Source organism: Coptis chinensis, chromosome 8, assembly GCF_015680905.1.
Source record: "Coptis chinensis isolate HL-2020 chromosome 8, ASM1568090v1, whole genome shotgun sequence".
NCBI lineage: Eukaryota > Viridiplantae > Streptophyta > Magnoliopsida > Ranunculales > Ranunculaceae > Coptis > Coptis chinensis.
Window position 1 is genome coordinate 75,603,922 of NC_141463.1, and position 17,695 is coordinate 75,621,616.

At 35.6% G+C, this 17,695-nt stretch overlaps 1 protein-coding gene and 1 long non-coding RNA gene across 2 annotated transcripts; both read left to right on the top strand.

Annotated features, from left to right (window-relative positions):
• Positions 1-7,448, top strand: LOC147483074 (secoisolariciresinol dehydrogenase-like). The gene is made up of 4 exons (XM_086579480.1): positions 1-56; positions 5,330-5,780; positions 6,333-6,411; positions 6,890-7,448. The coding sequence occupies exons 1-4, from the start codon at positions 1-3 to the stop codon at positions 7,336-7,338; spliced, it is 1,035 nt and encodes a 344-aa protein (XP_086435606.1). The 3' UTR covers positions 7,339-7,448.
• Positions 7,449-7,682: 234 nt separating this feature from the next.
• Positions 7,683-10,042, top strand: LOC147483075 (uncharacterized). The gene is made up of 2 exons (XR_015206025.1): positions 7,683-8,410; positions 9,814-10,042. It is a non-coding gene; the product is annotated as an uncharacterized LOC147483075 (long non-coding RNA).
• Positions 10,043-17,695: the final 7,653 nt, after the last annotated feature.

The window sequence follows — 17,695 nt, forward strand, 5'->3', positions numbered from 1 at the left end:
ATGGTGGCTGGTGGAAAACTTGAGATTTCTGTGTCTCATGACAAGCACACTGAAGGGTAATGTTGTCATTTTGAAAATACAAACAGATTGAACAGGGTTAACTATATTGACTCACAATCAACAAATAGATGTAGGACCAAAGCCTAATAAATTTGAAAAATAGGACCAAAACCTAATTTCGCTATTAATAGTAGGACCAAAGTCTAAATAACCCTTCTAATAATTTGTGTTTATTCTAAAAGGAAGATACACCATTTTTTCTTATATGGATTCTGGAATGTATTAAATCTGTTCCTGAACAGATTTGGAACAAAACCTAAGCGTTCCTGTGAACTGCGTCCCTAAAATGATGGCACATATTTGGTGCGTTCCTGTTTAAAATTTTGGAACGAACTGCAGGTGTTAGTTGTTACAAAGCTCTCCTGGGACATACCTGTTTTAAAAGTTTAATATCTCAATCACAAAAACGGATAACACGAGCTAAATTCATCTAGAGTCACTCTATGTAAGAAATAATGTATATGTTTTTCTTTTTCATAGCACCTGTTACTCTTTGCCTTTTGTTATATATTCCAATATCTAATGTAACGCCCGTATTTTTAAATACGTATTTTTATATTTATTAATTAATTTAATTATTTATTTTCAAAATTCGTTGGACCGGACTCGGGATACGTGGGCCTGGTTTTTGGGCCCGAGTCTGTGTTGGGCTTGGGTTTCGGACCCAAGTATATAAACACTTTTTCTAGAAAATAGGGTTCGAAGATAAAAAAAAAAATATTAAAAATGGAAGCAGAGAGATGAAAATTTGAATTTCGGAGGGTGGAAGCGACGGCTCGGTTCGGAGGAATTAAGTAGGAATTTGTTGAGACAATGTGAGTAATTTATTTTGCTATTTCACCGGATTTGTAGTTTACATATATCGGCGTATACTATTTCGTTTTCATACTGCTCATTTTTCCTATTGTGTTGGACTTTGTGCCATTGGTTTTACTAAACTTTGTTAAATTCGGATTTGTATTAAACTGTCGAAAGCTCGACAGAGCGTTAATGGCGGCTTAAGTGAAATCAATAAATCGTTATGTTTATATTGTTTTTTTTGTGAACTGGACTAGTGGTTGTGAGTTGGAACTGTTTTTAGTCGATTGGTGGGGCAGTGAAGCCTTGAACAGGCGTCAATGGCGCCGAACGCCATTACTGGGCTACTGAAGGTTTTATATGTTTGTGGTTGTTGTTTGGGTTTTGGTTGGTGGCGGGTTGAACTCGTTGTTGTGGTGTATTGGTTGTGTGTGTGGGGCTGTTGAGTGGGGGCTTGACAGTGGGCGGAATGGAGCCTCGAATCCGGCGTTAATGGCGGTGGCCGAACCAGTGTTGGGCTGATTTTCGGTTGGTTTCTCTTGGTTGAGTGATGGTGGGTTGGTCTATTGTTAGTTGTGGGTGTTTGGGTGAGTGGGGGCTTGATAGTAGTGCTGTCGATTTAAGCTTGAACCAAGCTTTAATGGTGGCCGATTTTATCTCAGATCTAGTTTTGGTGAAATCGAAATTTAAACATTTGAAGTTTTTGTGTTTAGTAAAGTGGTTTGGTTTTTCCTTCTCTTCATTTTCGGTTTGATGGAAGAGGGGAATGGTGGCCGGCGGTTTTGGTGGCTGCTGGTGGTGGTGGTTAGGGAAGAAGATGATGAACAGTACCAAGCCGATTTGGGCTTGGGCCTGGGTTGGTTTATTCGGGCCTTAGCTGTTGGGTTGGGCCAAAAGCTCTAATTTTATGTGGGCCGGTTCTATTTATTTGGTTGGGCCCGATTTTAAGTATCTTTGGACCAGTTTAATTAAGTCTAGTTTGGGCCCAGTTTAAGTTAAGTTTTGGGACAGTTTTCTTTGTTTGTTTTCGGGCCGAACTCAGTTGTGTTTTGGGCCAGTTCAGTATACGTTTTTGGGCCCGTATCTAATATTGCATGAACCAGTCCATTGGACTTAAAATCTACATGGGTCTTTCAATTTTTTAGACTTAGGGTTTAAGGTTTGGGCTCACTTTGTTGGGTCCGAACCATTACCTTTGGTCATGAGCCCACGAGCCATTCTTGACCATAGCCATGAACCGTGGTATGAGACTGAACCTATCGAACCATTTAACCGGTTGGACTTTGACAATGATAACTTGGTTTGAAACGACGATGGCGTGTTGATTTTGGCGGACCATTGTGTTGACTTTGACCATGATGGGTTGACTTTGATTTTGACCATGATGTGTTGACTTTGACCATGATGGGTTGACTTTGATTTTGACCATGATGGGTTGACTTTGACCGTTGACATTGGACTTTGGCTTTGACCATGATGTGTTGACTTTGGCTTTGACCATGATGTGTTGACTTTGACCATGATGGGTTGACTTTGATTTTGACCATGATGTGTTGACTTTGACCATGATGTGTTGACTTTGACTTTGACCATGATGTGTTGACTTTGGCTTTGACCGTCGACCGTTGACTTTTCCAGTTTTTCACATATTTGACTATATTGATAAATGTAATAATAAAACGTTGTCGAATATTATATAATTTGGGTTTGTCATTATCTAATTTAGATTTGACGTGAGTAGTGGGTAAAGCATATATATATTGGGCTTTGATTGTGGGATTTAATGGACCGTTTATCCTCTTTATGTTTTATGTGTATATTATATGGACACATATAGTAATAAAATGTTGGGAAGTTTGGTATAATTTGGTGGTCATTATCTAAGAAAGATTTGACCTTGATGTTGTGTATTTTTGACACGTGGACGATATTGAGATGTTAGGAGATATTATATTCCTAATAACGTTATAATAAAATGTATATGCGATCACGTTGAAGCATTGTGACATAATATAATATGTTGAGATAGTTATATTACTCGCAATACTGTGGAAAAATGTATATACACTCCATTATTTTATATGTGAGATGCTAATATAGTATTGGTGAATATTTGCGGGAGTGTGGTGTAGAAATAATAATATATTGGCGTGAAAGAATGAAAATGGTTATGAGGTAACCGAGATATTTCTATGTATTGTGGCTTAGTGCAATAAGGTAATTGACCCCGCGACGCGTGGTATAGTAGAAATGCTTATGAGTCATAAACATTATTGACACTGAATAAATTACGAACGAAAATCCTAGAACCGACTACCACAACTCATGAGATTTGCCTTGTGTGGGCTTATGTGATATGATTGACCCATGTGTTGGGTGTATATATAAGATGTGATTGACCCATGTGTTGGGCAATCGAAATTGGCGAATAATTGGCTTGATATATTCCGTTCGCAAAATAGAGCGATGACGCATAATATTTTATCTTAGAATAGTGGCGGTGCTTACATAGATTTGGCTTCGTGTGAGGATTTACGGTGTCGCGGCATCCATTTCGGGGTGGTTACGCACCGAGTGGCTCATTATGTAAGGGGAGGCATGTGGATGTACATGTTCGTTGGGTTCGCGATTGTGGTAGCTGTGGGGAAACTAGGTAAGACATAGATCTGACGTGATTTTAGGGACACACAAAGAAAAAGCCCGAAATAATCTAATTATGGTAATATGTTGGTAAATGATATATATCTAGATAGATGATTTGTATATGGTTGGTGGGTTATAGTTTAGTTAGAACCTAAAAGCGCGCCGATGGAGGAACTACATGCCTTATTTATTATGAGTATAGTTTGTTGTGTGGTTAGTGGGAAGTTAAGGCGCCGATTGGAGGAACTACACCGCCTTTAGTTATTGAACTTAAGGATGTTGTATTAGTCGTTGAAAGTTAAAGGCGCTCGATGGAGGAACTAATTGTATGTATGGATTGTGTATGTATATGTATATTATATATATGTTGTATTAGGGCTACTCACACCAACATTTTTATAATCTTGACCCGATTTGCATGTTTGCTTATCGGGTGTGTTCATTCAATGAACATAGTTGATAAGTTTTGACGAGGTTTAGTGTTGAAGAAGGTTAGGCTTTGCTTGTGGTTTGCATTAAGCGTTACATCTCGGGATCACGCTTTTGTTTTCCCTTGAGGTGATATAGCTTTTCGGTCTAGAAAATATTTTTGTATTCTCATTTGTATATTTTAATTAAAGAGTTATTGAAAAGAGATTTGTAACCTAATCTTAATTGGGAATTTTTGTAATGAAGAGGACTTATGTATAATTGAAATTTTTATTGGTTTTTAATTATCCGCATATTTTAAAACTGTTTATGGGTTTTTGGGAGTGGAGAATGCGTCACACCTCGGAGATCGAAGAGTCGGGGACAAATAATGTTTTTCCGAATTCTGTCGAAATTCGGGGTGTGACATCTAATCTCGACAAATGCAAGACCATTTGAGCTGCGCGCTAGCTCCAAAGCCCAGACCCCTTTCATTTGCTAGATTGAGGTGAAGATGACATGTATTGTTGGGGAACGTGGAACCGTCGTTTAAGCTCGGTGTCTCACCAGCAAGCTTGGACGACGTCAAAGCGTCGATGTTACGAAGCCTCTACGACCTGCCGAGGTCATTTGAGAATGATGCTCTTGGAAATAGCTTGAGCGACATGTTGGCATCGTGGTGAGAGAGCCAAACGACTTGGCGAAGTCGTTTGGGAAAAGCACTGAGCGGTCTACATGCACCATTTGGAAGTAATGTTGCTGGCTTACCTCCCAACGACCTGATGGTGTCGTTTGAAACTAAAGTTCTGAAACTTTTCGGAATTTCGACAGTTTAACAAAATTTCGGCCCAAAGCCCATTTTCTCACCTTTTTTCTTTGTACACCTATATAAAGGAAATAGATTAGGGTTTTGAGACAACTTTTGAGAGATTCATTTCTTGGGTATTGTGGGAGCTCTATTGAGCTAGGGTTTAAGTGAGGCCTTTTGTTCTTGATTCTTGATATCTCTTGTAAACTCTCTAATTTTTGCTATAAAGGAAACTCGGCTCTTGTGTGGATGTAGGTAACATTTACTGAACCACCTAAATCTTTGTGTCTCTTTGCATTATTTACTTCCTTATTTATTGTTTGCTTATTATGGGTGATGATAAATTAGTGGTTTTGCTTGTTTGAGTTTGTTGTGATAACTACCAAAGTCTTGGGTGGGTGATTTATTTGGTGTGAGCTCCAAGTTGAAATCATTTGGGATAGAAAATAGCTAGATTGAGGTGTGACTTTCTAGTGAAATTTCCCAACATGTATTTCTAAGCAGGTACCCTTAGCGAAAAGGTGAGGTGTATAAATGTGTATATGGATTTTAACTTATAGCGCCTTTTAGTTTTTTCGCAAAATCAAGATTAAATTAAAAGAACTAATAAAGCCAAGAATTCTTGTTTTGCAGGTTAGAAGGTAAGGTAGCACTAATAACTGGTGGTTCTAGGGGAATTGGTGAGACGACAGGGCGATTGTTTGTTAGCCATGGTGCTGAAGTAGTCATTGCAGACATTTTAGACAACCTTGGCCACTCACTCTGCAAGGAGATAGGCTTGGGAGAAAATGTATCGTTCATTCATTGCGACGTTACTCAAGAAAATGATGTCAGAAATGCCATTGATACCACCGTTGCTAAACATGGGAAACTTGATATCATGTTCAATAATGCTGGCATCAGTGGCGAATTTGGTCAAAGTGTCGTGAACTGCACAAGCGAAGATTTCAAGAGAGTCTTCGATGTAAATGCCTATGGTTCATTCTTGGGTGCTAAACATGTCGCGAGAGTGATGATCCCAGCAAAGAAGGGAAGTATAATCATCATAGCAAGTGTTGCTTCGGTTATAGCTGGAGCCTAGTGGCGGAGCCAGGGGGGCCAGGGTACGCCCCGGCTCACCCTCAACTTTCCGGAAAAAAAAAACGCCATAAACCCAAACAAAAAAACCCCTCACGCACTCCACTTCTCTTTCCTAACTCCCTTCTCAATTATTCTACTAAAAGATTTATACTCTTCTTAACTTCTTGTGGAGTAACTAAGTAAGACTCACATTATTTAATTTATTGTCTTCTTTTTTATCTTTTTGTACTGATTCCTAGACCATATTATTTAATGGCAACTCTTACTTAATTTCTTGTCGTGAATTCACTAAATACTTAGGTTTACAACTCTAAGGGCAATTTGTCGGTTGTCTATTCTGGTTAATTAGGTCCATTTATGGTTGTATTTAAGAGTTTTTGAGGGGAGTCAATGTGTTCTAGTGTTAATTATGGCTGTCATTATTGCATCACGACTGCCGACTGAGACATGAGGTGTGTTTAATTAAATGGTGGAGTTTACTTTTTTTAGTCAATAGAGGTTGTGTTAGGGACTTAGGGATGAATTTTTATACCAGACGCAAGATCCCATATTGGTGTTGCTTATAAAGATTGAAGATGTTCCAACCCATGCTAGAGTGTTGGAAAATAATGACTGTAAATAGGTCCTTACGTGGATATGATGACTTTTGGTCTAAGGTTGTGGAAATGGACTTGTTACTCGTTAGTGAAGCTGGTAAACTCCGTATGTGATCTTGGTTAATGGGACGTTTGGTAGCTGCTTTTGTACGTGCTCAAGAAGGAATTTGCACCGTGATCTTGTTCTACTAGTGTTTTCATTATATATTTGTTCAGTGGTGGATTTTAAAATATTAAAATGCTCATATTGAGATCTTTTACTCTCGCAACAATGCTCTGCTTGCCAGTCTCTGCCTCAAGTTTTTGCAAAGGGTTGCATACCTTAGCGTTGACATTTACCCGTTCACTTCAATATTCCACATTGTCTAGTTGTCTACTGCTTTCTACCGGTTATTGCCCTCTTCTCTGGATATTACATTTTAGAGACTCTTGATCTAATGTTCCTATTGTATCCTTTTATAAGATATTTGATGTTCGAAATATACTTGTTTTGTAGTTGGGTTAAGTTTGAATTATTACTTAAAAGAAATTAGTTATTATTTTTTTTTTGTATGTTTGGTTGTCTGGGTGGCTCACCCTCACTCAAATTTCTGGCTCCGCCCTGGAGGAATACCGCACGCGTATACTATGTCAAAGCATGCTGTGGTAGGATTATCAAAGAGCTTGTGTGTCGAGTTGGGACAACATGGAATAAGAGTGAATTGTGTTTCTCCTTACGCAGTTGCAACAACAATGGCAAGGAGCATGATGAATGTTGAGGAAGACAGAGAGGTGGAGGAAATATTTGGTCAGGCTGCAAATCTAAAAGGAGTACAGCTGAAGGCGGATGATATTGCAGAAGCAGTGCTATATTTAGCTAGTGATGAGGCTAAATATGTGAGTGGCCTTAACCTTATTGTTGATGGGGGTTTCAGCACTACAAATCCTATTCTTCCCCAACCATGAGACCATGATAAAATGTAGAAGTTGGTTTTTCTAATTATGTTGTGTGAGTTTCTCTCTGAAACAACTAATTTGTATTTGTATTATGAATGCTTAATTATTATTAAGAGGTTCTTGCATTAAATCTACCATGATTAAGTCGCTTAGTGTATTAGGTTCAAAATCCAAATAAGTTTATCAGGGGGAAAATTTGGGAAAAGAAATTGGTAAAGAAATTTATCAAGTAACACTAAAAGGGTTGTAGACTTGTTGTAGGAACCAAAGACATGCAAATGAAACACACAGCGTTAGATGTGAAAGGATGCTCAATAGTTTTCAAAGGGAAAACCTACCAATTTAGATACCTTGCATTAGATTGGCCGAATGTAATTCATGCGTATGATCTGTACCGGTAGGTTTATTGAGTAAGGATTTATAGTTTGATTTTCAAGTGAGGATCTCACTCACCAGTTGTACTTTTTGTGTTGTATACACCCTCCAAGTGTATATTACTTATCCGAAAAAAAAAAACAAAGGAACCAGAAATTTGCAAGTCCCAAATTATCATAATGAACAATCTGGTAAACGATTTTTTTTTAACATAGTTCTAGCAGGAGCACCTTCTCCCATCTAGAAGAGATATTTGTTTATTGTGTTGGCCAAGCATCAAATCGAAAATACCAACAACCGGGTAGATTCTTCTTTTTACCAATTAAATATATGCGGATCCAATCACCATCTTATAATCTTCAAATAAGAATCAATCATTCAGTCCCTTGTCATTTGAATAATTGAGTTTGCATTTTTGAGAGCGAGAGAGAGAGAAGTATCCAACGTGGACCAGTTCGTGGGATATCTTTGAAACTTGAAGAAGAAGAGAGAGAAAGGAGATGGATTTTGTTCCTGAAGAATCTGCTATTAAAGTTGAGACTATTGAAGTGGATAAGGAGACTATGGATATGCATGCTGCTCTTGGTATGGGTGATTTAGAAGGTGTTAGTAGGCAAGCTGAACCTGAGAGGAATGCTCCTTTTGTTGGTGGGTATGGTGGTGGCCGTGGTTAGGGTGTTGGTGATCGTGGTGGCGGTGAAAGGAGGTACTGGTAAAGTTTTTTACTTTTTTTTTTTAATGAAATGGGGTTGTTTGTGTGTTTGGGTACGTTTTATTTTGTGATTGTTTAATGGTTTTGGACATGGAGGTTTATGTATCACTTGCTGTTGTGGGAAATGGGGGTAGATTAAATGTTATTTATCATTGATTGGGTTTAAGAATGATATATCATGAGTTATTATTATTTGTTTCAGTGTAGATATTTGAAAATTGAATGATTTTTATGCTGTTTTGGGGAATTTGATGAGTGATACTTTAATGGTTTTAGGGTAGTTTTGATTTGGTTTAGCAGTCTTGGGTATGATTTCAAATTGAAGATTGCTTGTAGGTTATTACTTCTCTTACTAGTTATGGCTTATGAGCTGCATTTTTGTGGTGGTTTTAATAGAGATAGTTGATTTAGATGATTCTCATGTTATTGTGGTAGAATTTGTGAGATACTTGAGAACTTTGAGCTTATATGAATAGACCTGTTTTAATATTTTGAATTTGGTTCATAAATGTGGTGCACAATTTGGTTCACTGTGAGGCGAGGCTAGGTGCTTGAGTCTTAAGCCTCGATAAAATTAAGTAAATAATAAAATGAGGAAAAACATGTTTGGAGTTTGGACGATGGAAGTTTGTAGTTTAAAACAAGGACCAAAATATCGATATCGGTGTATTCAAAAACCGATATATATCGGATATATCTATTTATTTTGTGACTAGTTCAAATTATTTAAAATATCGGAAATATTGGATATATCGGAAATATAATATCAAAAATATCAGAAATATATCGAAAATATATTGGAAATATCGGATTTATATTAAAAAATGGTCAAAAAGTCAAACGATATATATTGTAAATATCGTATATATCGATTATATCGGCGATATAAAGTTTTATATCGGAAATTCTTATATATATCGGGAAAAAAAGAATTCAATATTTGGTAGATATATATTGGAAATATCGATATCGGTGTACAAAAAATCGGTATATATCGGATATATCGGCGATATTTTGGTCCTTGGTTTAAAATAGAATTTAGTGTTTTAATGCTCAAAACATAACCTAATTAGGTAGTTTGTAGTATTTAAAAAAGTTACGAGGGGTCAAGTCATCAAAGAATGTGAAAGAAGCTGAAAATAATATGAAATTATGCAAAGCTTAAGCCTAGTGCATTTTTGAAAATCTTGGGCGTACTTTAATTTGATGTTTCGCTGGTAATTGTGTTGGTTTATGTGTTAGAAATGTTTGTTCTATAGTTGTATTGAAACTATAGTTGTAAGACTATAATTTCAATATGACTGCTATTATAGATTTTAATAGGGATATTTTCTTTTAGTGAAATTGATAACTATGTAAATGTTTTTTTTTTTATAATGTTCTGTGGTTTGTTTCAGTTCTGTTGGTGTTGCTGCGCTTAGCTGGGGATTCTGAGAGCTGAGGATTTTAATGACTTGGTTTAATTTTGGTTTTGTCCTATTGGAACTGTTTTAGTTTCGTGTTTTTCTGTTGTTATCGGTACTTTATTTCATTTTAAGGCAACTATGGCTTAAGACTTGAAATGTTCATGGTTACTATACTCTATTACTTGGTTCAATGGAGATATTTGATGACTGCAATACTTAATTTTTGTTAGGATGCAAGGAATTTTGCATTTATGGATTGGGGTTTGGTATTATGCTTAGTTTGTTGGCATGGATCTGAATCTGGTTGTGATTTTTTTTATTTGTGTTATGTTGTCAATCATGAATGGTTACTTCCATAGCCCTTTACCCCTCGTATACCGCCTTAATCTTTTCTGTGTGTGCTTGCCTGCTTGGGAGGGGCAATTCCAATGTTTGCAATGATCAAGTATATAAAAAAAATGAGGTAAATTGCGGATATAGATGGGTCTTCTCTTTAAAGCCTAGGTTTTCTTTCCTACCTACATGTTTTTTTTACATGCGCGAAATAAATTGGATATGCATGTGGTTTGGGATGGAGATGTGCTTTTGTGCTCTCTTGTTTGTTTCAGTTCATTAGTTTTTCTTGTGGAATGCTCATTAGATAGTAGGTTTTGTGCCCCATTCTCTGTCCTGAAGTGCATTTTCTTTTGTTACCATTTTTGAACCTCAGTCTCTTTCATAGGGTGGAGATTTTAATTTCTCTATCATCAAATTGATTCATGTACTTTCTTAGATTCAGGTTCTTCCTCCCATTCTTTTATTCTCTTTTCTTCGTAATTATGGCACATGACTGCGGCCTGTTTGGTGTTTCCTATTTGGCTTTTAACAGTTATGTCTTTCCTGCAATTGAGAGAACAAAGTTGATTGTGTTAATTTTCAAATTGTACGATAGCATTTTTGTGTGATGTTTCAACTGGATGGGTTTTGGTGTGTCATTCACGTGAAGTAGTTTGTTAGAGCATTTAGGGCTGGAAATGGTGCGGGTTTTGACCCGAATCCGATCCGATCCAAACCCATTTCAACGGGTTTGGACCTTAATAATGAGTGAATTTATTCGGATATGGATTATCCATTTTAATTCGGATTCAAATATGGTTTTAAACGGTTTGGATCCTCCAGATCGAATCCAAAATATAAAATTTTGTTAATATATCTTCCAAATAATAATTTGTTTGTAGACCGTGGGTGATTGAGAACTTGTGGTTCACAACGGTCGGTCGGGTCGAATCCGATTATCCCATTTACAAAAATGGTTCGGATATGGTATGTTATTTTGGATCCATTCGGTCATGGATCCGGATCCGGGTTTTGTATTGAAAAAATGGATCCGGGCATGGATATAGTCCGATCCGACCCAAACCCGCTCCATTTTTAAGAGCATTCCCAATGCAGTCGGGTGGTTGACTTTATTCACCTTTTTTGTTCAAAACCTTTGCCCAATGCAAAGGTGAATATGGTGGTGACTATTTTCCCAAGTCAAAACGAAGGTGAAATTTTCAACCGAAATAGTGGCTGAGTTGTGAACTTTGGACAGAATGTTGGATTCCGTTTCGTGTTTTTTTTTTAAAAAAAATGGGTTTTTTTTTCGGACGAAATGTTTCATTCCGTCACGTGTGATTTTTCGACTCTTTTTTTCGGTTATTTTTTTTTTAATTTCAGATGAGATGTTTCATTCCATCTGGAGTGTTTTTTCGATTTTTATGTCCAGACAGAATTTAACATCCTGTCCGAGATTAATATTTACCTTTGCAGTCAGTCTCATTTTGTTTTTCACCAAAACGGTGGAAAAGAGGAGAAATACTGCTTACGTGGAGGTGAATAATAATCGACTGCATGTATTGGGAATGCTCTTATAGGTTGAATTTGAATACTTCAGGTGATTGTAGGATTTGTAGCGGTGGGCATGACTTTAATGTTAAGAGAATATGTTTTGTAACCTTCATTCGTACTTACAGATAGGCATCAGATGTTGGAGTTGTGGTGTGCCTTTGTCGGGGTTGTGCATCTAAATGGGTTTAGAGTGCGGTCGGTTAATAACACCTGTTTCAGAATGTTTGTTTTGTTCGCAAGAAATAGTAAGCAAGAAATTGGGCCTAATACCCAATTTTGGAGAAAATGAAGTCTAGAAGACACAGTTTTTGGTGAGTAGCTCACAAGGACAAATTCTAGCAATTAGTAACTCACGGACCCACGATTTCAAATTTAGTAACTCTCAAGGACAAAATAAGTTGGCCCGGCCATTTTATTTTTTTAAAATGCCAGTTATACCCTTTCGTGAAAATAACCCTCAAGGACAAATGACCCGGATTTAAAATAAATATTTTCCAATTTTACCCTTTCTGTCATTTTATTATGAACAATGAGTGTTCATACCTTCTGCTGGTGTATGAACAATGATTGTTCATATCCAAATAGGTGAATGTACCTTATACAAAATGTTCATACCAAAAGGACTATGAACATTCAATATTCATACCCAATCAATATTCATACCTAAAGACTATGAATATTGAATGTTCATACCTAAAGGACCAAGGATTATGAACATCGAATGTTCATACCCAAAGGACTATGAATATTGAATGTTCATACTCAAGGACTATGAACATTGAATGTTCACTATGAATATTGAATGTTCATACCCAATCAATATTCATACCCAAGGACTGTGAATATTGAATATTCACTATGAACATTGAATATTCATACCCAAAAGAGTATGAACATTCCCAATCAATATTCATACCCAAGGACTGTGAACATTGAATGTTCATATCCAAACATTGAATGTTTATATCGGAAAAAAAGAGTTCAATATTCGGTAGATATATATCAGAAATATCGATGTCGGTGTAAAAAAAACGATATATATGGGCAATATATCGGATATTTTGGTCCATGCATACAACAGGGCCATCTGCCCATTTTTAAAATATTTTGGATTTGACGGAGAGAGTACAACAGCTGAAGTGACTAACCGACCAATCAAAAGAAAATATGTAAAAAAAAAAAGCAGCAGTCAAAAAACAACGGTAGCCCTCAATTATTGATGAATATTTTTAGTCCATATGTTTTTTGTTTTTCTTTTAATTTATCTACTAGATTTTTGGACCCGTTCAACGAACGGAGACCATTTTTATTTAATTTTTTTTATTTTATTATTATGTATCAAAATTCTTTAAAACTCATCCAATAAATTAATTGATCAAAGTTTTCAGCACCAATTATTTGTCATATTTCGTTCTAGACTTCAAACAATAAAAAAAATTATAAACAATAAAAAATTATGCAAGACATTTATGTTTTAAGAGAGGAAGCTCTTGAGTCCACACTACAACAAATGCTAATGATAAACAATATAGCAATTAACTACTAAATAACTAAGCTCAGTGTAAACCAAGAAAGTGTTCTCGCTGATCTATCCATATTCTTCTCGTCTTGAACTTAGCCAAATGCTAGGGTGTACAAAACTCCATGTCAATAGAAGAAAATGCTGGAGAAGAAGTAAGAAAAGAAAATTCAAATCCGGGGTTTATTCTATATCTACAACTGCAAGTTATGCAACAAATTGAAGCAATCAAGTTCTAATCAAATCTAAGTCTCAAATTAAATACTAACTACAATGAAATGAAAATTGCACCCACATTACAGGGGAGAAATCTATAAGTCAAAAAAATAAAATACAACGATCATACACTCTACACAACTACTTGAAACGAAGAAAAAAAAAATCCAAAATCCATATTTATGTTAAATTTATTAATGAATTATAACAATAATAATAATAAAATTGATTTATTGAACAACTCGTAAGTCGATAACAAATAGTTGATAATATCCTTAAATGATGTGATGGTCAACAGTGTTTAATATAAGTCCACGTACCAAGTTTCTGTGCATCACCTAACCATTTGCTCAGCAAATTAGATACCCTCACATTAATAAATATAACTCCAGATTCTTTTACAATGGCCTTGGCAAGCATTGTCTTGCCAGTTCAGGTGGTCCATAATAAAAACATAAATATTTGTACCCTATTTTCATAAAAAATGCTTTCATCAAAAAATTGTTGCACTATCCTTAACATGAAATGAGTATGGTTAAGCGGGACTTAGTTTACTATCCCAAGATCAACCTTTATAAAACAAATCAAGGTCTTTTCCCGCAACATTCCACTGGCTTAATGAGAGAAACAAAGAGACAATATCCATTGAACATAACTGGATCTTGTTCAATCATCAAAATGGCAGTCCTAGAATATAATTTCCAACTTGTAATATCTTCACAAAGTTCATCGCTCACTACCCCAGAGAATGGTAAAGTAACTAATAAAATATTAAGAGCAAAGAACTTGAGCTCAATCTTAGCTTCTTTTTCAGAGCTGCATAGCTAACATTTATGCACTAAGAAAATGGTAAGTAAATAGCTTATCTCAAGTCTCAATTTAAGGGTTTTTTAATTTTGTTTTTACTGGTTAGAAAAAATATGTCTATCGAAATATATGACTAGAAAAGGTCTTGGGCAATATGTTGTGGGTTGAGAGATTCCTCAGTTCTAACAGGCAAAAACAAACATTTAATGACCATGCTAGGATACTCGGATGTTTGTTTTTCTTCTTTGTTTTTTCTCCCCACTAATCTTCGAGTAAGCTTCTCCTTGTTAGCGTGATATTAATGACTGGTGATGTCATATCCTCTCACTTTTGTGGGTTTAAGTCTCTCATTTTCTTATCACCATATCAAAGAAGTTATGTGGATAGTTTTCTCGCGGAATAAAAGGTAGCCTTCTTTGTTAGTTATTTATATTATCGACATTATATTTAATGTCCGATAACCAAAGGATGGAGCATGCAATATTTGTAAGATATGATATAATAGTCCAAAGACCACTATATCATATCTTCCATAAAGTGGTCAATAAGTCAAAACATTATTGACTTTTGGTTTCTAAATTGATGTGTGGGTTACTTCTAAGTAAATATCATATTTACTCATGCCTTAATTACATTGGCTAATTAAGAGAAGAAGGTTACATTTTCTGTTTCACCTTTTATGGTAAAGGGAGATAAAAAGACTTGGAATATTAAGAGTGTAACCTTAATATTAAGAGTGTAACCATCGTCCTCTCTCCATCTTTTATACAATAGTATAGAAACCCCATTTTTCACACTACAACAATTAACACAATAAAGAATATAAAGGTTTGGAAGAGAAACGGTGTTTGGCTATCGGATTCAACGCATCACTCTTACAATGGATCAAGGTACAATTTTATTGTTTTATTATTTACATTCTTTATATAATGTGAAATAATCTATGATTTATGATCCTCTAAATACTATTAAATTAGTATTACATATAGTATCGGAGCAAAGGATTGAATCATATTTATTTCCTATAAAATTGTGATTTCAATAATATTAAAAGTGTTGTTTTTGCCGATATTTATTTAATGTGATTCCATAAATTTTTTGGAATATAATCTAAACTATGTTAGAATACTCTTGTTGTCTTGCTTAACTGATTGTGAGCACATGACTAGGCAGCCTTTCATATTTTATAATATTTCTTTTGGCTACTTTATGGTAATTTATGGATTTTATTGGTTCAAACTAGATCCTGTTATTTGTTAATTTGAGAATGAAGTTTGAGGATTAAAACAAACATGATGATGTCAGGATATATATAAACTTGGTATGTTATGTTATAAGGTAAATACGTGCCTCGTGCCTTTGCATATATATATTTTTTTTGGTATTTGATATCCTCTCTGGACTCTAGTGGGAGCTAGACCCAAATTTTAACTAAATAATATTAGTCAAATCATTTGTGTGCAACAGATCCGTTTGTTTGCACTTCACAATTCACATGCATGTGTACCTTTAAGGCATACTATTTCTGTGTTATTCTTGAAAAAGTTAAGTTTGGGGATGCCATGTTTCTAATGAAGCGATTACACATGCTATGCTCTTGTTTTTGGATTAAAGCTAACCAAGAAATGGGGCTCAGCCCCTTGGTTTGAATCCGGATGAGTGTAAACCCCTTCCTATCAGCCCATATCACATAACCTCTCTATTTATCGGCCCATATTACATAAACTCTCTGCTTTCTAATATCAGCGAAATTCCAGTCCGATTTCTATTTCCTATTTTATTTTATTATCCATTTTACCCTTTTTCCATATTCATCGTAATTTCGACCAAGAAGAATCTATCAATGAAGAAATTGATAGATTCTTTCAACCCATCGATCAGCACAAAGAAACTGACTCTAATAAGTTGTGATAGAAGAAGCATTTGCGTTTCAATCAAGATTGATTAAACACATGATTATTTACCTCGATCAAGTTACTTTGTCTGAGATCATGTTGGTATGCATGATTCATCTCTATTTTTTCCCTTCTCTGTTTTGCTTTCTAGGGTTTATGTGAATCTTATTGTTTATCTTAATATATATATATTTGAAATTAGGGGGTTTTCTTAGAATATTGTTATTGATTGTGCCAATGATCCCCATAATCAATACCACGACCACAGTGTGCTTATTAGTGTGCTAGGCCATTTTTTGCGACACGGATAAAACGATGATTTAATAGTAAATCTCATGCGGATATTCGCTGCCTGTAGTACTTTGCCTGGTCGGTACTCGCTGCATGTAGTGATCCGCCTCTCATTTTTATCTAGTTGTAATTCATCTTCGGATTTATTTTTTTCAAAGCTAATTTGAACCATGATACCATATTACATTATTAGCATAATTGATGCCTGAGAGTCATGTATAGAAACATCATCTTTGGGCACTGAGTGTCTTTAATATCTTCTTCATATTCTGCAACTCTGACTTTTCACTGGAAATTAAATTAGATCAGGTGTTTATGGCTCAATGTTGGTAAATTTTTGTATAGACTAATCTGAATCTTGCATAAATACCAGGATAGGCTCTGTGATTCTTTGTATGTGCAATAATGTGTGTGATTGAGGGGCTCTTGTTTCTTGTCCAATGTTCTCTTTCGATTTACTCGATGGTAGCTCGAGTTGATTGTTTGCTCTCTTTTTCTACAGGCAGCAAACTATCTGAACATTAAAAGCTTGGTTGATCTAGTAGTCCAGACTTTCTCTGACATGATGAAAGGAAAGACACCAGCTGAGATCTACTCGACATTCAACATTAATGATGTTTTTCCCGTTCAAGTGAAGGAAAATAGGAGCACCTAGACGGTGTTATTCAAATGATGGATGTTCTCTCTTGGAATTTGGGAGAGTGCTTGATAGAGTTTGATGGTTGGAAAGATTTTAAAACCATATCACATAGCTAGTTTTACGGTTAGTAGTTAGTGAATATATAGTTGGTTTCTGGTAGGAAGATTTTGAATGGTGGGATTCTTACCTCCTTTTTATCATGTATTCATGTGTGGTTGACCTCATTTAACTCCAATGGTAGTTCCTCTGCTATGTATATAGATACTTTTGTTTGGTTCCTTTGGACATATTTATAAATGAATATATTTTCTATGTTTGTTCCATTTATATGCTATTTGAGGCGGTTACACTGTGGGTTTGTTCCTGGGCTGCATAATAATACTTAGAACAGGTGAGTTAGAACTTAAATGTCACTCTCAATTGGGGAATTGCGCGATTCTGGTTTAAATAGGAACCTTGAAATTCTACCTACTGTAGAACCTGTTCAAGCTCCTCTTTCTCGTCGTCCGGCTGGCCTTAGTGGCGCTGCTCCATTGACTGTTCATTTTGATGTTATATAGACACATTTTGTAAAACTATATTTACAGTCACTGAATTTTTATAGACATTTTTTTGACATTTGAGTTCTAACCAGGT

Coding starts and splice junctions, on each gene's coding strand:
- LOC147483074 (XM_086579480.1), top strand. CDS start 1: ATGGTGGCTGGTGGAAAACTTGAGATTTCTGTGTCTCATGACAAGCAC. Junction 5,781..6,332: donor TCATAGCAAGTGTTGCTTCG/GTTATAGCTGGA, acceptor TTTTTATACCAG/ACGCAAGATCCCATATTGGT. Junction 6,412..6,889: donor AGTGTTGGAAAATAATGACT/GTAAATAGGTCC, acceptor CTTGTTTTGTAG/TTGGGTTAAGTTTGAATTAT.